Raw genomic sequence first — 22,275 nt, forward strand, 5'->3', positions numbered from 1 at the left:
GCAATTTTTCAATGTTCACGTGAAGTAAAACATTTAAAACTTGTTAAAGTGTATTTGCATCACACAAAAAATATCTTTTGCCATGTGAACATAAGTTGCATTCATCATCCATGAAAAGCATAATAGACGAACATTAGTGCAGGCGAAAATAAAATGCAACTCATAGTCATGTTTTAGTAAGTAAATAAAAAATATTTTATTAAATATTCTCTCTCTTTTTATATAAACCGATGTCCCCTCGTCGCTCCTTTTTGTATGTCCAGTATAATCGGAAAAACTGCTGTGAAGATTTTGATCTGGTATTGAAATATTGCCAGTATTGATATTGATAACAGGCAAAAATAATTTTGGTCCTCCGTTCCCAGGATGGGTGAACTATCTATATACGTAATTAAGTTTGTACAGAAACCTTCTTGCACTTGTCCAATTTTTGTAATGTTTGTAAATATCAATTGTTTCATCATTTTAAGAATTTTGAATATTTCTGCCAGCGTGCTTCAATAACAGCTTTGAAACATCTTTGCAAATGAATGTCGATTTACAGCTCATATGTAAGTTTGTTGTTATGGCTTGGAGCTGTCAATGTTATTCTTTAGCAAAATATGTGAAGCTTCTACCTTATTATTTTTTAAGATTGAGTGATTTGGTATTTGGAATGTACTGAACCCAAATTACATGTCGTATCAAACCCAATTTGGGCTTATATTTAATAAAACCTTAGAAACAAAAACCAAGAAGTGTCACATTGTGTATCCTTTGTAGAGGTAGGACAGAATTATATCTTCTTAGTAGAAGCATATATCGAATTCTTCATTATTATTATTATTATTATTATTTTGCTTATGAAGTTGCTGGATTTCAGTAATTGAGCTACACCAATCTTTTGATCATTCTCTCTTGAGGAAAAAAAGTGGCAGTAAACATTGCTCCTGCTTAAAGCAGAAAAGACATTTAAGTTTTGTTCTAGGTTCCTGAGAGTTTCGCTGCCCCAAATTGGATTGTTTTGCACTTTCACTTTGTTGCCTGAGTGAAGAGCTGACTTCTCAAAACAGAATATCTTTGCAATACAGTTCCTGTTTTCATCTTACTGGCTTAACATTTCAAAACAAAACTTAGAGCTACACTTTCAGTGTCCAGGTTCCAGCACCATAATAAACATTTTTAGAGTATCTCCCCCCCCCCCTCCCCCCCCCCCCCCCCCCCCACACACACACACGAGAATTGCATGCCAAGTCAATTATGTAAAATTGCTAAAAACTTTGTCTCATTGGAGACTTGTTGCGACATACTGAACAGCCTGTTTCGAATAAACATTTGATTCACTCATAAATTGTTGATCCATGCAACACGAAAGATCTGTTAAAAGCTTGATGCAGACTGTTATAAGCTTGATGCAGACTGTTATTTTTTAAACCAAAACATACAGCGAGATCATTAAAAGTAGTCAATTTGAAACTACTGACATGAACACTTAAGGACAGCTGACTCAACATCATGCAACTGTGTGTGTTACAACTTGATAAATTTTACTACGTGATGACTCTAGAAGCTGCTCTGTATGTCACAGCTTGATAAAGTTTGTGAAAGCATAACTCCAGAACCTGCTTTCAGAGTCATAACAATAAATTTATATGTAATTGCAAGGTGATGAAGCCCTTGTTGAGGCACCTTGTATATAGTATTTCTTCTTTGATCCATAAGTTACTTATGTGTCTTAGACAACAACTTAGTTATTTATATTTTTTGTTGTTTTTTTTCCACAGATTTGGGAAAATCTTGTAGACTGTGAGACAAATATAACCTTTCCCGTGGACTGGGAAAATGTTCCCCGAAGACGGAAAATGTTAGTAAACCTCAGACAGAAATGTGATGGAGCAGGCAATGCCATGGACAGTGCACAACCCATCAGTTATATTCCATCACATTCACAGTTTCTTCTCCATAGCTCACTGGCTGAAGATGTGACACAATTTGACTTCACGCTGAGTGTTGTGCGTCCTCAGGGTCCCCCTGGGAATGTCAATGAACAGATGGATGGCACTGTAATCGACTTGGAAATGGATGTTGTTAATCAGCATGTGTGTATGCCAGTCTTATGTGCACTGCTACAGAACATGTACAAACAAAATCTCATAACAGTTCCACAACCAGGGGAGAAAGGAAATTTGCCATCTTTTATGGAGAATATGAAGAAATGCCTCCTATCTGATAGGCACAGAAATGTGAAAATATTTATTGTGAAACTGATACTGAACAATGAGAATATCTTCTTGCCATTTGCAAATCATTGGTTGTACCCCTTGTTGTTACTTATAAAAGATGGGTCTTTTGGTAATGAATTAAATTATTTCATCACTGACGTTTTAGCACTACTACTATCATGGAGTGGAAGAGCTATTCCAGATTCTAATGATTATGAAAAGCAATTGACTAGTGAAGTTTTTAGATTCTTAATTGAACACTCATTCCACAGGAGACGGGATATTATGAAGCACAATTTAGAACTAATAAAGACAGTTGTTGAGCTATGGAAGAGTTGTTTGACTGTACCATATGATTTAATTTTAGATTACCTAAAAAGGAAGTATGATACAGATAAAGATGCAGAATTTGGTATACAGTTAGTTGGAGCAATCTGCTGCAACAGAATCAATCCATGGGATGAAAACACAGTGAATAATGTTCTAGACATCCTTTGGACTAAAATGGATGTCAACAGTAGAGAAGTATACTTACCATGTTCTGAACTTATCGGAATTATTTTGAAGCGTATGCATGATGATGATGATGATATTAGTGTACAACCTGACAATAAATTCCTGAGTAATGTGAGATCTGTTCTTAATAAACTAAGTTACAAAAGTCGAGACAAATATCTTCTGTGTTTACACGGTGTGCAGAAACATTACCCTCAAGTAGTTGACAAAACTTTTATGCAAGATGTGGCTTTTAATCTAAAGAAATGTCAAGGAAGCTTTAAGACATTAAGTTTGGAAATAATGTTATCTGGAATTGAAACATTAGGTAAGTAGTTTTAATTTTGATTAGATCTGTACAACAACTTACATTGTTTTATTAGTATTGTAATATGGAACAAATTCTCAAATAAGACAAAGGAATGAGTTCAGGCATCATACAAGTTAATGAGATTGTACTATAAGAATTGAAACTTCCTGGCAGATTAAAAGTGTGTGCCCGAGTGAGATTCGAACTCTGGACCTTTGCCTTTCGCAGGCAAGTCACTACCATCTGAGCTACCGAAGCACGACTCACGCCCGGTACTCACAGCTTTACTTCTGCCAGTATCTCGTCTCTTACCTTCCAAACTTTACAGAAGCTCTCCTGCAAACCTTGCAGAACTAGCACTCCTGAAAGAAAGGATACTGCGGAGACATGGCTTACCCGCAGCCTGGGGGATGTTTCCAGAATGAGATTTTCACTCTGCAGCGGAGTGTGCACTGATATGAAACTTCATGGCAGATTAAAACTGTGTGCCTGACCGAGACTCAAACTCGGGACCTTTGCCAGGAAGTTTCATATCAGCACACACTCCGCTGCAGAGTGAAAATCTCATTCTGTATAACAATTGAATTATTGAAGTTACTTCCTCACACCAGTTTTCAGAATATGTGGATGTTTATAAGTCTTCTTTCGTCAGTTCAGGTCACAGTTCTAATATTGTTATTACTGGTACAAGTTGATTAGTTCTTAGTGTGGCACTGATAAATTTATTCTGCACAGCTAGCTCTTTGTCTCTTTAGACAGTCATAAGTTTCTGGATTTTGTGCAGGTTAAGTTCAGTGCACTGTTCTTGCTTTTCCTTTTAGCTAAATTTTTGGCCTTAATCCTACTCCCAACATCACCACAGCCGAAGCCCAGGCTATCCGTGATCTGAAAGCTGACCGATCCATCATCATTCTTCCGGCTGACAAGGGTTCCACGACCGTGGTACTTGATCGTCGGGAGTATGTGGCTGAGGGACTGCGTCAGCTTTCGGACAACTCTACATACAAAGTCTGCCAAGGTAATCCCATTCCTGATGTCCAGGCGGAGCTTCAAGAAATCCTCAGAACCTTAGGCCCCCTGCAAAACCTTTCACCTGACTCCATCAAACTCCTGACCCCACCGACACCTCGCACTCCTACCTTCTACCTTCTTCCTAAAATTCACAAACCCAAACATCCCGGCCGCCCCATTGTAGCTGGTTACCAAGCCCCCACAGAACGTATCTCTGCCTACGTAGATCAACACCTTCAACCCATTACATGCAGTCTCCCATCCTTCATCAAAGACACCAACCACTTTCTCCAACGCCTGGAATCCTTACCAAGTCTGTTACCCCCGGAAACCATCCTTGTAACCATTGATGCCACTTCCCTATACACAAATATCCCATACGTCCAGGGCCTCGCTGCAATGGAGCACTTTCTTTCACGCCGATCACCTACCACCCTACCTAAAACCTCTTTCCTCGTCACATTAGCCAGCTTCATCCTGACCCACAACTTCTTCACTTTTGAAGGCCAGACATACCAACAATTAAAGGGAACAGCCATGGGTACCAGGATGGCCCCCTCGTACGCCAACCTATTTATGGGTCGCTTAGAGGAAGCCTTCTTGGTTACCCAAGCCTGCCAACCTAAAGTTTGGTACAGATTTATTGACGACATCTTCATGATCTGGACTCACAGTGAAGAACAACTCCTGAATTTCCTCTCCAACCTCAACTCCTTTGGTTCCATCAGATTCACCTGGTCCTACTCCAAATCCCGTGCCACTCTCCTTGACGTTGACCTCCATCTGTCCAATGGCCAGCTTCACACATCCGTCCACATCAAACCCACCAACAAGGAACAGTACCTCCATTATGACAACTGCACCCATTCCATATCAAACGGTCCCTTCCCTACAGCCTAGGCCTTCGTGGCAAACTAATCTGCTCCAGTCCTAAATTCCTGAACCATTACACCAACAACCTGAAAACAGCTTTCACATCCCGCAACTACCCTCCCGACCTGGTACAGAAGCAAATAACTAGAGCCACTTCCTCATCCCCTCAAACCCAGAACCTCTCACAGAAGAACCCTAAAAGTGCCCCACTTAAGACAGGATACTTCCCGGGACTGGATCAGACTCTGAATGTGGCTCTCCAGCAGGGATACGACTTCCTAAAATCCTGCCCCTAAATGAGATCCATCCCTCATGAAATCCTCCCCACTCCACCAAGAGTGTCTTTCCGCCGTCCACCTAACCTTCGTAACCTCTTGGTTCATCCCTATGAAATCCCCAAACCACCTTCCCTACCCTCTGGCTCCTACCCTTGTAACCGCTCCCGGTGTAAAACCTGTCCTATGCACCCTCCCAGCACCACCTACTCCAGTCCTGTGACCCGGAAGGTGTTCACGATCAAAGGAAGAGCCACTTGTGAAAGAACCCACGTGATTTACCAACTGACCTGCCTACACTGTGACACTTTCTATGTGGGAATGACCAGCAACAAACTGTCCATTCGCATGAATGTACACAGGCAGACAGTGTTTGTTGGTAATGAGGATCACCCTGTGGCTAAACATGCCTTGGTGCACGGCCAGCACATCTTGGCACAGTGTTAACCGTCCGGGTTATCTGGATACTTCCCACCAACACCAACCTATCCGAACTCCGGAGATGGGAACTCGTCCTTCAGTATATCCTCTCTTCTCGATATCCGCCAGGCCTCAACCTCCGCTAATTTCAAGTTGCCACCGCTCATACCTCACCTGTCTTTCAACAACTTCTTTGCCTCTGTACTTCCGCCTCGACTGACATCTCTGCCCGAACTCTTTGCCTTTACAAATGTCTGCTTGTGTCTGTATGTGTGCGAGTGTACACCTGTCCTTTTTTCCCCCTAAGGTAAGTTTTTCTGCTCCCAGGATTGGAATGACTCCTTACCCTCTCCCTTAAAACCCACATCCTTTCGTCTTTCCTTCTCCTTCCCTCTTTCCTGAAGAAGCAACCGTCGGTTGCGAAAGCTAGAAATTCTGTGTGTGTGTTTTATTTATTGTGCCTATCTACCGGCGCTTTCCCGCTTGGTAAGTCTTGGGATCTTTGTTTTTAATAAACATGTAAGTTGTGATTGAGGTGTCTCAACACACCCTTCCAATTCTCTTTCTTAGTCCCAGACTTATGTGGTCAATGAGTAAATTTGGCCCTGGGGAACACAAGGGTGCATTCCCTTTCTTTTATATACTTCAAATCAAATGCTAGGTTAGATATACACTATGTGATCAAAAGTATCTGGACACCCCCCAAAACATACATTTTTCATGTTAAGGTGCATTGTGCTGTCACCTGCTGCCAGGTACTCCATATCAGCGACCTTAGCAGTCATTAGGCATTATGAGAGGGAAGAGTGGGGAACTCCGTGGAACTCATGGACTTCAAACGTGGTCAGATGATTGGGTGTCACTTGTGTCATACATGTGTACCAGATTTCCACACTCCTAAACATCCCTATGTGCACTGTTTGCGATGTGATAGTGAAGTGGAAGTGTGAAGAAGAGACACGTACAGCACAAAAGCGCACATGTTGGCCTCATGTGTTGACTGGCAGAGACTGCTGACAGTTGAAGATGGTCGTAATGTGTAATGGTCAGACATCTATCCAGACTACCACATAGAAATTCCAAATGGCATCAGGATCCACTGCAAGTACTATGACAGTTGAACGGGAGCTGAGAAAACTTGGATTTCATGGTCGAGGGGCTGCTCATAAGCCGCACACCATGAAGGTAAATGTGAAATGGCACCTCACTTGGTGTAAGGAGCGTAAACATTGGGTAATTGAACAGCGGAAAAATGACGTGTGGAGTGATGAATCACGGTACACAATGTGGCAATCTGGTGTCCGGGGGTGGGTATGGTGAATGCCCAGTTAACATCATCTGCCAACGTTTTTGTAGTACCGACAGTAAAATTCGGAGGTGGTGGTGTTATGGTGTGGTCGTGTTTTTCATGAAAGAGCCTTGCACCCCATGTTGTTTTGTGTGACACTGTCACAGCACAGGTCTACATTGATGTTTCAAGCATCTTCTTGCTTGCCACTGTTGAAGAGCAAATCGAGGATGATGATTGCATCTTTCAACAGGATCAAGCACCTGTTCATAATTCCTGGCCTGTGGCAGAGTGGCTACACGACAATAACATCCCTGTAATTGACTAGCCTGCACAGAGTCCTGACCTCAATCTTATAGAACACCCTTGGGATGTTTTGGAAACCGACTTTGTGCCGGGCCTCGCCGAATGACATAGATTCCTCTCCTCAGTGCAGCACTCTGTGAGGAATGGACTGCCATTCTCCAAGAAACCGTCCAGCACCTGATTGAACGTATGCCTGAGAGAATGGAAGCTGTCATCAAGGATAAGGGTCGGCCAACACCATGTTGAATTCCAGCATTACCAATGGAGGGCACCAGGAAGTTGTAAGTCATTTTCAGCAAGGTGTCCAGATACTTTTGATCAGATAGTGTATGAGGGCAGTCCAGATAGGAACAGGCTTTTGAAATAAAAAATTAACAATATGGAAAAACCAAATCTTATTGCATATATTTTAAAGACACATTTTTAAAGCTATTTTTCTACATAATCAACATTCAAACTGAGGCACTTATTATACCGTGGCACAACTTTTCAGCACCATCTCTGTAGAAATCTACTGCCTGCAATAGCAAGCACTGGTTTATACCAGCATGCATTCTGACACCAGTATGAAAGCATTGTGTAGTATATGTGTTCATTTCTGGGAAGAGATGGTAGTCACTCGATACCAAATTTGGGCCCTATGGTGGATGATCAAACACCTTGCCTCCGAAACCCCATAGAAGATCTCGGGTATGGTTGGCCATGTGTGGATGCGCGTTGTCATGAGAAGACAAAACTTTTGTACTAAGTATTCCCCAATGCTTGTTTTGTATCACCTGTCTTAACTTTGTCAGTGTTTGACAAAACCTCTCTGAGTTAATTGTTGTGCCATGTTCAAGGGAATCGACAAGTATCATTCCTGTAGAATCCCAAAACACAGTTTCTAGTTGATAGCGTTTAAAAACATGTTCCTAGTTTCTAGAGAGAATATATGCACCTGCACCCCCTCCACATTCCATGGACTGCCTTTCCTGTTTCACACTTGACATACTTCACCCAAGTCTCACCAATGTTAAGATACCATGTCTCTGGTTATCTTCGAGGAAGATCAATGCTGCAGCCTGTTTCTGTGGTTTTTGTTGTCTTCCATTTGGATTTTGGAAACCCACATAGCACGAAATTTGTAGTTCACAAGCATCCCCGACACAATTTCACGAACCAAACTCTACGAAATATGGGGTAATTGCTGCGAAAGTTATGTAATCATGAAGTGGTGGTTTTCACAAATTTTATCATTGATTTTAATCACCAGTTTGTCAGCCGCAAGGCAAGGCGTACCACTACTGTCCTCATTGCAAACATTTGTATAGCCATTTGTAAAATCACTGCACCATTCCCTCGCTCGGCTTTCAATCATAATTCCTTTTCCATACACATCACAAAGGTTGAGATAAATTTCAATTGGTTTGTAGTTTTTTTGCCAACAAAAACCCAGTCGCAGAACGCACCTAACAAATGGTGATATTTTTTTGTTGCAGTGCACGTTTTAACACATCACAGAAAGGAAAGTACAGAAACACCACTGCTGGATGCGCACTGAGTGTAGGAATATTATGGCAGGAAGATGTTCGGTCTAGTCCCGCCCACTGCCATGATAGACCAAAACGTCTGTTACTTTCTGGGTAGCCCTCCTCTAATCACATCCTTCAATAGAATTGTATATCTCAAGGAAATGTACTCGGCTATCACCATCAACAGCACTGCCTCCATAGTATGGATTTCAGCCAATGATGATTCCTCAATTTCCTATTCACCACCCAATACCAGTTTGGCAGCACGTAAATTTCACCTAATGATTAAGAGGTTGGAACAATGGCCAGGAGAAATAGGTTGTAAATTTTCATTACAAACACCACTTTTGTTTATTATAATCATTGGTGTCATCATTTTGTCTCGCCTAGGTTCACATGAATGACACTACAAACTATTTTCTGGAGAGGTCAACTATGGCTCAGAGACATTGTGCATAACAGTAAAACACACTCAACACTTGATAACCATTCAAATTAACACAAAAATTGTAACAGTTAAAAAGCCAAGAACGATGAGATATTTGTTAAGACAACCAACTAGTGTGGTTTGACTCGTAGAGAGGATAACTTCCTGAATGCTGGAGCTCTGTATTTGTCCAGCCAAATTATGAGCATGTAACCATTATAAACCTAAAGATGTGTCTATACTGATGTGAAACTGGTAGTTGTGATTAAAGCACCTTCAAACAGATATGCGGCTTTTGGAAATACCTAATTATTCTTGACTTTTTAGGATGATTGTTAAGATAATGTGAATTGTTATTGAGTGTTAAGTGTTTTAATTGTTATTTGTGAATGGTACAGTTTTAAGTTTAAACAACTCGGTTATATTTTTGGATTTACTTTTTGATGATAATTTGACTTGGCTACCGTGTCTCGAGGTGATGAAAGTCAGATATCGAAAAGCACTTACCATCCTGAAGTATCCACAGCAAACAAACCAGAGTGCTGACAGGCATTTATTCAGTCTTGACTTGCAGACAGTTACACTATATAGGGATTTGCAAGATAAACATCTACATCTACATGGCTACTCTGCAAATCACATTTAAGTGCCTGCAGAGCGTTCATCGAACCACCTTCACAATAATTCTCTATTACGTCATTCTCAAACAGTGCATGGAAAAAACAAATGCCTATGTCTTTCTGTGTGAGCTCTGATTTCACTTATTTTATTATGATGATCATTTCTCCCTATGTAGGTTGACGTCAACAAAACATTTTTTTCATTCAGAGGAGAAAGTTGGTGACATATCTGAAGATATTAGACTCTGCTCACAATGACGGTGTTAGGCTGCCATTGGGCGTCTGCTGAGCTACTCTGATATCTAGCCCATGTTTTAAGACTCGCAAACCATCTCTCTCAGTGATGTACCATTTCTTGGTGAAATTTGCTCTGAAGATGTGCAGTATACAATAAAACCATTTGGGATCAATAGGGGCTAAAGTTAAAATTGTGAATCAGTGTTTGAGCAGCTTGCTACCCTGGCTAATTAAAATGCACAATCTAATTTTAGAAATGACTGAAACTAGCGGAAACTGTGCAGATGCACACATATTCCCCGAACTCTTACGGGACTTGGGAATAACGTCTTCCACGAGTGATGAGTGTGTTGGGGAGGGACACTACAAATGTAGTGTGTGGGCATACAAGGTGAGAATGTGGGTCTCGCGAGAGGCGTGCGCTAGATAGTCCCTGCAGTCGCACTATCCTCTGTGCCCTTGGTGGCTCAGGTGGATAGTGTGTCTGCCATGTAAGAAAGAGATCCCTGGTTCGAGTCCCACTCGGTGCACACATTTTCACCTTTCCCTGTTGATATTATCAATGCCCGTCAACAGCTGAAGGTATTAATATAATTCTAATTTATAACTGCAGAGAGTGGTGGATCCTCCAATCCCCCAACCAAGAACAGACACCACATCCATATAAGTATACTCTGCAGGTTTGGTCTGAAGGAGTAAAACTTCTGACCTCCAACATCAGCACTGGTAGACATTGTCTAAAACATTGCTAATGTATATCTGTGGAACACTGTCATGCTAAAGTTGATTGTGAAGAATGACATTCTTTTCACCGAATACATACGTCCATAATAAGCAATGCAGTGACGATTATGCAATTGAACAACATGTAGTAGTAGTAGTAGTAGTAGTAGTAGTAGTAGTAGTAGTAGTAATCACCAGCATAGTCATTGGCTTTGCTCTCTTTCCTTTTCAGTACAGTGGTGATATTATCACATATGTAAGCTTACATGGAAAGAAATGATTTTGTATGGAGTATGTCATTGTCCTTACAATAGTGTGTTCTATTAGAATATGTGTATGAGGACCACATATCATGGTATATTTTGTTCTGTGTTAAGTTTTACTTCAGTGATAAGTTTTATTGTGTGTGTGTGTGTGTGTGTGTGTGTGTGTGTGTGTGTGTGTGTGTGTGTGTGTGTGTTCACCTTAAGATTATAATATCTGCTAATATCAGTTTTATTATGCCAAATACAGGTGAAGATGCATATGGATTCCTAAAAAGTAATGGGCTGCTGGACTTCGTTGACCAACCAGATAGTGGTGCTCAACTTGCAGCACTAAGAGTGCTGGAGAAACTCTTGTTGCTAGACCGAGACAACAGCAGCATTTGCCACATGAAAGATGCTGAAAAGCAGAGTCTTTTGGATGCAGTATGTCCTATTGCAGTTAAACGTTCAACTGCTGCCTCATGTCGTCACCTTGCATTTCAGATCCTTTCCAGTGACACTGATGCCCATGAGGGTGCCCGAAAAGCCCTCCTTTCTGGATTGGCAGATTCAGACCCAGATATAAAGGAATTTGTTCTGAGGTATGTACGTAGAGTTAGTTATCCATAAATGTGGTAAGTGACTATGGTATTTTATTTCCTTCATCTTCATCTACATCTACATGATTACTGTGCTATATTGTAAAGTGCCTGGCAGAGGGTTCAGTGAACCACCTTCAAGCTGCCTCTGTACTGTTCCACTCCTGAACAGCATGTGGGAATAACAAGCACTTAAATTTTTCTGTGCGAGCCATAATTTCTCTTATTTTATCGTGATGATTATTTCTCCCTATGTCAACAGAATGTTTACACAATCAGAGGAGAAAACTGGTGATTGAAATTTCATGAGAAGATCCCATCACAACGAAAAACACCTTTGTTTTAATGACTGCCATTCCAGTTTACATATCATCTCTGTGGCACTATCTCCTATTTCACAATAGTACAAAACAAGCCGCCATTCTTTGAACTTTTTCGATGTCATCCTTCAGTCCCGCCTGATGCGGATCCCACACTGTACAACAATACTCCAGAATAAGGTGGACAAGCATGGTGTAAGCAGTCTCTTTAGTAGACCTGTTGCACCTTTCAAGTGTTCTGCCAATGAATTACAATCTTTGGTTTGCTCTACCCACAAATTTATCTATGTGATTGTTTCATTATAGGTTATTTGTAATTGTAATCCCTAAGTTTTTAGTTGAATTTACAGCCTTAAGATTTGTGTGACTTGTTGTGTAATCGAAATTTAGCAGATTTCTTTTAGTACTCATGTGAATGTCTTCACACTTTTCTGTATTAAACTGAGTGAGTGGTTGTACGTTATTACTAAATATGTAGCTATTGTATCAGCATACTCTGAAAGGAACCTGCCTGGTGTACAGTCTGGACTGGAGGCCTTGTCTTTAAGTGATTTAAGCTACTTTGCTACACTGAGGATAACTAGTTCTATATTTCTCATCTTGGCAGTTGTTCTTCATTGGAATTCAAGAATATTTACTTTGTTTTCTTTGGTGAAGAAGTTTCACAAAACCATGTTTAATAACTCTGCTTTAGTGGCACTGTCATCAGTGACTTTTCTGCTGTTATCGCACAGTGGTGGTATTAGTTGTGTCTTACCACTGGTGTGCTTTATTTATGACCAGTATCTCTCTGGGTTTTCTGCCTGATTCCAAGACAGAGTTTCATTGTGGAAATTTTTAAAAGCATCTCGCATTGAAAACGCATTTTATTTTGAACTTCTGCAAAACTTTGCCAATCTTGGGGATTTTGCATTCTTTTAAAATTTGACATGTTTTTTTCATTGCTTCTGCAACAGTCATCTGACCCATTTTTGTGTACCATGGGGGATCAGTACCATCACTTATTAATTTATGTGGAATATATCTCTCAATTGCTATCAGTATTATCTCTTTGAACTCATTCCACATATGTTCTGATTTTATGTGATCAGATCAGAAGGAGTAGAGACTATATCTTAAAAATGCGTTAAGAGCTTTTTAATCAGCCTCTTTAAATAGATGTACTTTTACTTTGCATTTCTTTTTTAATGGTTGTAGGTGTTACGGTATTCTACCTTGTGTTCGCTAATCCCTGTATTTGTCTTGGTACTCCCTATTTGTCCAGGACTACTTTTTGCTGAGAGATCAAGTATGCTTTCACAACCATTTATGCTTTCAGTGGGCTCATGAACTAATTGTTCAAAATAATTTTCTGAGAAAGCATTCAGTACAATTTTGGATGATGTTTTATGCCTGCCGCAGGCTTTAAACATATAATTTTTCCAGCATATTGAGGGTAGATTTAAGTCACTACCAACTATAATTGTATGACTGGAGTACCTATTTGAAGTGAGACTCAAGTTTTCTTTGAACTGATCAGCAACTATATCTTCTGAGTCAGAAGGTCAGCAAAACGATTCAGTTGTTAGTTTAGTCCGACTGTCAAGTATAACCTCTGCCCATTCTATTTTGCAGGAAGTATGTACTTCAGTTTCACTACAAGGTAAATTACTTCTGACAGCAATAAGTACTCCCCCACCTTTCTGAAAACTGTTAGGTCTTTTGAAAAAATTTCGGCTGAACTTATTTTCAGCTTTAGCCAGCTTTCCATACCTATAACTACTTGAGCTTCAGTGCTTTCTATTGGGGCTTGGAGCTCTAGTTATTTCCCAACACAGCTACAACAATTTACAACTACAATGCCCCATTTTAGATGGTTTCTTGAGACCCTCTAACCTAGAAAACCGCCCAGTCCCTTCCACACAGTCCCCGCTACCCGTGTATCCACTTTCTGTGTGTAGTGGACTCCTGATCTATTAAGCGGAACCCAGAAACCCACCACCAGATGGCGCAAGTCAAGGAATCTGCAGCCTACACAGTCACAGAACCGCCTGAGCCTCTTATTCAGACCTTCCACTTGGCTCTGCACCAAAGGACCACAGTTGGTTCTGTCGACGATGCTGCAGGTGGTGAGTTCCACTTTAATCTTGCAAGCAAGACTGGCAGTATTTACCATTTCAGCTAACCATTAGAAACCAGAGAGAATCTCCTCCGATCCAAAGTGACATGCGTCATTAGTACTGACATGGGCCACCCCCTGCAGTTGGCTGCACCCTGTACTCTTCATGGCGTCTGGAAGCATCCATTCCACATCCATAATGACTCCCCCCAGGTAAGTACACGGAGTGCACACTGGCCTCCTTCCTCTCCTTGGCAACCGTGTTCCTAAGGGGCACCATTACGTGCATAATGTTGGAGCTCCCAGCTTCTAGCAAACCCACCCTCTGTGAATGCCCAGACCTTTCGGGCCGAAAAGCTTCCTCTGGAACAGGGTGGACGATTGCATCCACCTCAGAGATTTCTTCAGCCACAGATAACACCAAAAACCTGTTAGTCAAATGAACTGGGGTGGCCCTATGATTCACCCTTCGGAATGTCTTTCACTGCCTGCCAGACTTTTGAATGATCTTCCACTTGACCACAGGTGAGGTATCAATCTCAGTGCAGGCTATACCTGGGGTGGCCACAGCAATGAACCAATCGGGGGACATGCAGGACATGCTCAAAGTCCCTCGCATACCCATGTTCAACCCCCCACAGAGATGCCCTTGGCAGCAGCCACAAGCTGTGTGATGGAAGCAAACACAGCCTGGAAAGGTTAACAAATTGCCTTGCATCTGTACACAGCAATCACAGTTCCTACCCATTACTGAAGTTGATTCTGTTTGAAGCTTGTAAAAACATGTAACAAACAAACGGTGTACTCTCCTTATTAGCGGCAGGAACTCGCAGTGCACTGTCACTAACTGACATCCTGTCAGACTATGAAGAGAGATGCTTATAAGCACTTTCTTGCCTCTCCTAAAGTGTAGAATGATAAATATTTGTAATATTATAAGATTTAAATTGAAATTTTAACCTCTTTGCTGGAAACATTAGGAGCTAGGAGTGACAAGAATAAAGATGCAGATTTTGATGTGAAGAATCTGCAATGCTTTAACATTAATACATAGATTTCATATAATAATGTTTAAAACTAGATGGATACAGTCTTCAACAAGAATCTGTAAATCTAGAAATTATCATGACCTTTACAACCCAGAATTACTAGAACCTCTTGTGTTCCTCTTGACCCAGGATTCGGATTCCACCATCCCAGCCTAATTGTTTCCATTTGTACAAATGTTAACTAGCATTCGCCTCATATTAAGTACAAATCTTTCTGGGATACCTAAAAAAAATCATCATATTATTGATGAAAAGTCTTCATTTTATTGATGACATTTTCATGATCTGGACTCGTGGCAAGATCGACATTTGCTCTTTTCTCCATAACCTCAACACTTACTCCCTTCATCTGGTCCTTCTCAACTCGATAAGTAACATTCCCATATCTCAATCTCCACCTCTCAGATGCTCCATAAATATATCTTTTCATATCAATCATACCAACAGTACCCCTACTTAAACAGCTATCACTCGTTTCACGTCAGCTCTCTTCCTTCCAGCCTAGTCTTCCATGCATGCCATACCTGCTGTGGAAAGAGAAGTTGCTATTTAGTCCATCCATAGAGAGATCTGCTATGCCATCTCCTCCTCTGGCACTAGTAAACCTACCAACCAGCAAGTGACCAGGACTCCTCAGATCATGTGACAGAACTGTTAGAGAAAACTTTATTGGAACTCATGCATTTGTGAAAATGGCTATGCGTGCAGCCTATAATAATTTCCAGTCAGGTCATAGTGAAAGATCGTATTATGAAATCTTAGAAAGTTATATGAAAAGTCAATGAACAATTGTAAACTGTGCAGTAAGTCTGTTGTGAATCAGTTTCGTGTTGAAACTACAGACTAGTCAGAAAGCTATAATATTAAATTCATCATTTAAAAATGTTTTCCTGAATGAAGATACTTCCATAGTGACATTGTGACTGTACCATACAATTGAGAAATACTGAAATAAGCATTCCCAGTACAGAAAATCAAAATAATGCTGGAAAGAACATGGAACTAGACCATGGCGGAGTTCTTATATTAGGCTTTCAAGAGTTTAGGCTGTGGATTTAACTTGTTCCTAGTTCATATTTATGAAGAATGTCTCACATAGCAGATAGTCATAAGCAGTTGGGAAAGAGCGCTAGTCACTCCTTTTTACAAAAGCGCAAATGAACAGATGCACAGAATTTAACATAAATATCACTAACATCCACCTGTTGCAGGGTGCTAGAGAATGAACATTATGATGTTTCTGGAGGGGAAAAATGCTTTTCTCAAGACATTACTTTTCAGGAAAAACCAATTGTGAAACTCGGCATGCTTCGTTTTCACACTATATTTCACATACAGTTCACATAGGTGTACAGGTAAATTCTATCTTCTTACATGCATAAAAGGCACTGAGCCTTAACTCATTGCTGACTAATAACTGAGATACAATCATATGAAGTACATCCACAAGCTTGCCTCAACAATTTTTGGCTAATGATACCCAGGACAATACACTGGGTAGCTAATGTACCACAGAAATGGAAGTAATATCAGGTGAGCTCCAAGAAGCATAATAGGATTCCGGTTGTTTATTATTTACCTCAACAGTTTGTAAGCAGAAATGTTATACTGTGCTGTGACATTGCTGTTGTTTTCTAGGAAGTTCTCTTTGTATGTGAACAAAAATAAGAAAAATCTCCTTAATGAACAGGTATACTCCAGTTAATATCTGGTCTTAAATTTCTATAGCTGTCTGATTGTTTAACTATTTGGTGTCACTACTAAGAATCAATATTAAATTGTACATACATTTAGGATCAGTAATAGGGAATGTGAATGGAAGGGTCCTGGTAAAGTACAGATTTTTGATAAAGGAATACAATACACTACAGCAAAGAAATGAGGGCTACTGCTCAAGTGTTTGTTTGGAGTCCTTCTTACATGAGCATGACAGCACACATCAAACAGATTCAGAGATGAAGCACTAGGATTATAATGGGTCATAGTAAACCATAAGGAAGCATAAGAGATGCTTTGAGAACATAAATGGAAATCATCGAAAAGATGATGACACTGTTGGGCACATACCAAGTTATTTAGACAACCCAACGTCCCAACTGACTCTCACTCAATATATTAATAAAATAGGATATAAAAATAACTAATTTTGGTACAAAGTACCCTCCACCAAGTACTGTGTAATGGTTTACTGGTCACCCATGTAGATACTCACAATACTGTTATGAACACCATTTTCCACAACATATTTTGTAAAATTGCTTTAAGTTTAACATCAAACATGATGGTGTGGACACATGACATTGTGGGTGACATTGTCAGCTTAGACTCCTACATTTTAAAGGTCTTTCCAGAAGCAGTTGTATGTGGTTATCATAGAGGCAGATAGTGTAATTAAATGCACAACCCAGTGGTACATCAATAGGACTAAGCCTAGTATTCCTTCTTCTATCATAGTGAGACACCCAGTGAAAGAGCAGGTTGGAAAAAAAATCTAAACTTTCCCAACACAGCTACAACAATTTACAACTACAATGCCCCATTTTAGATGGTTTCTTGAGACCCTCTAACCTAGAAAACCGCCCAGTCCCTTCCACACAGTCCCCGCTACCCGTGTATCCACTTTCTGTGTGTAGTGGACTCCTGATCTATTAAGCGGAACCCAGAAACCCACCACCAGATGGCGCAAGTCAAGGAATCTGCAGCCTACACAGTCACAGAACCGCCTGAGCCTCTTATTCAGACCTTCCACTTGGCTCTGCACCAAAGGACCACAGTTGGTTCTGCCGACTTTGTGCTGGGCCTCACTGACTGACATCAGTACCTCCCCTCAGTGCAGCACTCCATGAAGAATCGACTGCCATTCCCAAGACACCTTCCAGCACATGATTTAACATATGCCTCCGAGAGTGGAAGCTGTCATTAAGGCTAAGGGGTGGGCAAACACCATATTGAATTCCAGTTTTGGTGATGGAGGGTGCCAGGAACTTGTAAGTCATTTTCAGCCAGCTGTCAAGATACTTTCGATCACATAGTGTCTGTATGAATATGTTTATGGCACTAGTAGACCTTTTCATAATCATGAATGTTACTTTATGCTTATTTCATAGATTTTAAACACATGGTTACAGGCTCAGAAAAGTTTTTACACTTTTATGTTTTTCTATAGGATAAAAGATCAGTACGTCTCAATTTTCATTCACACTTGTATTTTTGCTAAAAGTAATTTTGCAGTTTTTGATAAAATTGAAAGTGTACCTTTTTTGTCATACCTATGGGTGAAAGTGGGTCTGTTGTATTTTTTGTATCTTTTATCCAGTATAAACATTCAAGTGTGTTTAGTAGCTAAAATAATTGTTTTGTACTGTAGTTCCACAGTGTTTATCCACAAAAATTTAGGTTAATCTCAAATAAATTACACTGTAACAGGTACTGGCGGTCAGATTCGCAGTTACCAGTTTCTGCTTCAGAAAGACTTATATATATATTGACCCACCTGTACAGCACAGAAACAGAAGTACAATTTCTGGGATATGCTCTTCAGGTTTGTGTATTATTTACTAGTACAAAAATTAGGAATAAGTTCCATTACACTCTCTCATCACTGTGTCCATAACTTTGTTGATTCTGTAGCATCATCTGGCTTCTGCGTGCTTATCTACTGACTTCTTCGAATAACATTTTTGCGTTTAGTTATATTGTCATATGCTGCACTGATATGAGTGATTGGAGTGACACTTATGTATAAATTATTCTAAATCCTAGTAGTTGTGTTGTATTGTTACCTGTCCATATTTGACCAGAAAGCTGGTCAATATGGTTTTTACAAACTGCATCATCTCATAAAATGAGCAAGTGATAATTTATATCTGGAAGGAATTTACAACATGTAACACAAAGCTACACATTGGCCCTAAAATAAATCTCGTATCCTCATTTATGTTTTACTCCATAAAAAAAAGCTAATTATACATGAACATTGCAGTCATTCACTCTGAAGAGTTACAGTGTCTTATATACAAATGTTTGTAGTAGCAAAATCAAACAAATATGTAATAGATGATAAACTCTTGCTGGAGAAGTTATTTATGTAGTTGTCTTTTGTGAACCTTTATTTCACATCATTTTGTGTCAGCTGTATTGGCAGTTATGTCCAGGATGTTATATCATTACCAGCTGTTTGCCTCTATGGTGTTCTATAGGTCACATCTTTGTTCTTACAGTGGGATTAGAAATATGAGCATAGAAACACACAAATGTGAATCGTTCAGGCAACATAATGTAGCTGCGAAGAACAAAGATGTGTCCTACAGAATACCATAGTAGCAAACAGCCTATAATTATGTAACATCACTGACTCAACTGTCAATATAACAGTCATGAAATACACAATGCTTAATTATCATTATTGTAATGGTTGTGGATGGGTGCACCTTCAACACTTGAGATTTAATGATCTTCTAGTAGCAAAGTAACCTGTACATTTTGGTATATTATGCTTCCAATAATAAAACTCAGTGGCATGTCATAAAATTACTAGTGCACATAAATGAATTAGCAAGATGTTTGGGAGGGTGGTATACTTTCTACCAGCATTGTATAGTACCAGAATTTTCAGTCCTCTTACTCACTATTTGATGAGTGGTACTTTGTCTTGATTGTCAGCTTATAACTTCCATAAAGAGCTTTCTTCTCTTATTTAGTTAGTTTTGAGCTGCTCCATAATTCCTGAAAGTTTGTCCCACCACCAAACAAAAATACTGTAGCTTTATTTAGTTTTTTTTATTCTAGCACTAATATGAAAGTGTTAGATTGCTACTCGCCACGTAGAGGAGGTGTTGAATTGCTGACTTGCCACTCGCCACATAGAAATGGTGTTGAACTGCAGACAGACATACAGACAGACACACACACACACACACACACACACACACACACACACACACACACACACACACACACACAGAGAGAGAGAGAGAGAGAGAGAGAGAGAGAGAGAGAGAGAGATGGCTAGTGTCTATGGTGGCTGGTGCCCAACTGCCAGTCTGCCATTCATGTGTGTATGTGTGTGTGTGTGTGTGTGTGTGTGTGTGTGTGTGTGTGTGTGTTTTCTGCTTGTGAAGGACTTATTTGTGTGAAATCTAAAAGCTTGGCAGTCTTTTCATCATACCTCTCTCTGACTCAATGCCTCCTCTGTGTGGTGAATAGCAATCTATTCTTTTCATGTTGTTGGTATTCCATCCTGGAATTCCCATTGTTTATATCTTTATATTAGTTCCTTGATGATTCATACAAGATTAACATCACAATTACAAAGGTACGCACATTTTGGATAAAATGTACATATGTTCATCTTTTGGTTTTTTAATGTTCTCTACCAATTGTGTTTGAAAAAATAGTGATAGGCCTGAAATCTGTCTACTTGTATCATTTTCTGTGGATCTGCCTTTCACACCATATATACGCGTAAGAAAGAACAAACAGAAATGACAGACAGTCACTTCTTGGGCATCGCTATACACATTAGCTGACAAGAAAAAGTGAAACACTGAGAAGATATGGTTGGATATCAGTGTAACTTCGCACATGTACATGACATTGATGGGTATGTAGATAAGAAGAGTTACAATTGTCTGTGATAACAGTACAGTAGGTAACAGAACAGTCACCAGACGGAATTAGTGTTGTTCGTGTTTGTTATTGTTACCAGAGCTGGTAGGTTATACAAGGGGTGCGAGTAGTGTCAAAATGTGAGTGATCGCTGTGAAGGTCACAGAGATGCCTCATACACATGAGACAGCAATATCAACACCTAAATGAGTTTGAAAAGGGCTTCATTGTAGATCTCCAATTGGTCGGCTGGTGGAGCGGTGTGAAATCCAGATTTATGGGGCATTCAAATGTGATGGTGGACTGATGTTGGACTGTGTGGGAATGTGAAGGCAGGCATAATCAACCTCAGAGTTCTGCTCGGCCACGTCAGAGCACCTCACGTAAGGATCACCGTATTGTGTGTGAAGCACATCTTAACCCCTTCACAACTGTACCTCTAAGAACAAGTAACAGACTCCCTGCTGCATTGTGTGTCATCTGTCACTATCGATCAGAGACTATCAGTAGCCAGACTAAGGAATTACCATCACATGCATAGGCTGCCATTAACATAACAACACAGATGGCTGTAGTTGGAATGGTACCATTGTCAGGAAGCATGGAAAACACAGTTCTGCACTATCCAGATGACCATCATTGGCAAGTATGGTGACAACTTGGTGAAAGGGTCCCACTCTTCCAATGTTTTGTGAAAGCACAGCAGTGTCAATCTTGTCTACACGTTGCGGAGCACCATTGGGTACAATTTCAGGTCACAGCTGGTAGGTGACTGAGGGAACTCTGATGTCACAACAGTATGTTATGGACCTCCTACAGCCTTGTAGTGGGTATTCTGGTGCTACTTTTCAACAGGACAATGCTTGTCTGTACTTCACAATCTGTCTGTGAACTGTTGCATGATGTTGAGGTACTCCCAAGGCCACCAAGAGCCCCAGATCTGTTTCCCATAAAAAGTGTCAGACCAGCTCAAACATCAGTTCCTTTCCAGTGCAGTATCAAGGATATGTTAAAGTAGTTGTGGGCCGGCTTGCCTCAGTAGAGGTACAACAGCTTTATGGGACCCTTTCTAACCAACTTAATGTATGCATCCATACCAGAGACGATGCAACATCATAGCGATAGGTCGGCTCACACTACCACATCCTATGTAAATTTAAATTTACTCTATTTTGTAATCACTGAAATAGAATCACATTTCCTCTCAATCAGTGAAGTTTCATTTTGTTTCCTTCTCTTCATCTGGGAGCTTCACTTTCTTGCAGCCAGTGTATTTTGGCATTATTAGGATGATGAAAAGTTAGGCTTACACATTTTTCTCTTATTGCTGTAATTTTTACTTTTTACCTCACTAGTGTAATTAATTTTGGTTGGGTGATATGGTGTCTGCAAGAAAATGATTAAGAAAATTGCCAAAAATTTACTGCTAAGTGTGTATTTTATATGATGATCTGTACTGCCTGGCACGAATGGTAAGTTCATGTTTCTTAAAATAAATCGATTGACACAAATGCAGAGGATGGCACTGCCTTCACCACGCCATCTTCGAGCATGAAGTCCACCTTCCTGGGCTTGGTGCTTTTCTATTGGGGTGGCGGCACACACGCACTCAAACACATGCATGCGTGAACGCGCATTCGTGTGTCAGAGAGAGAGAGAG

At 40.3% G+C, this 22,275-nt stretch overlaps 1 protein-coding gene across 1 annotated transcript in view; it reads left to right on the top strand.

Moving 5' to 3' along the window:
• LOC126341345 (DNA-dependent protein kinase catalytic subunit-like) overlaps window positions 1-22,275 on the top strand; it is a 526,946-nt gene that overhangs the window by 290,955 nt on the left and 213,716 nt on the right. Inside the window, exons 29-31 of the mRNA XM_050001770.1 lie at window positions 1,764-3,024; window positions 11,211-11,544; window positions 18,435-18,549. Of these exons, the coding sequence (XP_049857727.1) occupies window positions 1,764-3,024; window positions 11,211-11,544; window positions 18,435-18,549 (1,710 nt within the window). The remainder of the gene's footprint in view (window positions 1-1,763; window positions 3,025-11,210; window positions 11,545-18,434; window positions 18,550-22,275) is intronic.

The sequence above is a fragment of the Schistocerca gregaria genome, chromosome 1, assembly GCF_023897955.1.
Source record: "Schistocerca gregaria isolate iqSchGreg1 chromosome 1, iqSchGreg1.2, whole genome shotgun sequence".
Lineage (NCBI taxonomy): Eukaryota > Metazoa > Arthropoda > Insecta > Orthoptera > Acrididae > Schistocerca > Schistocerca gregaria.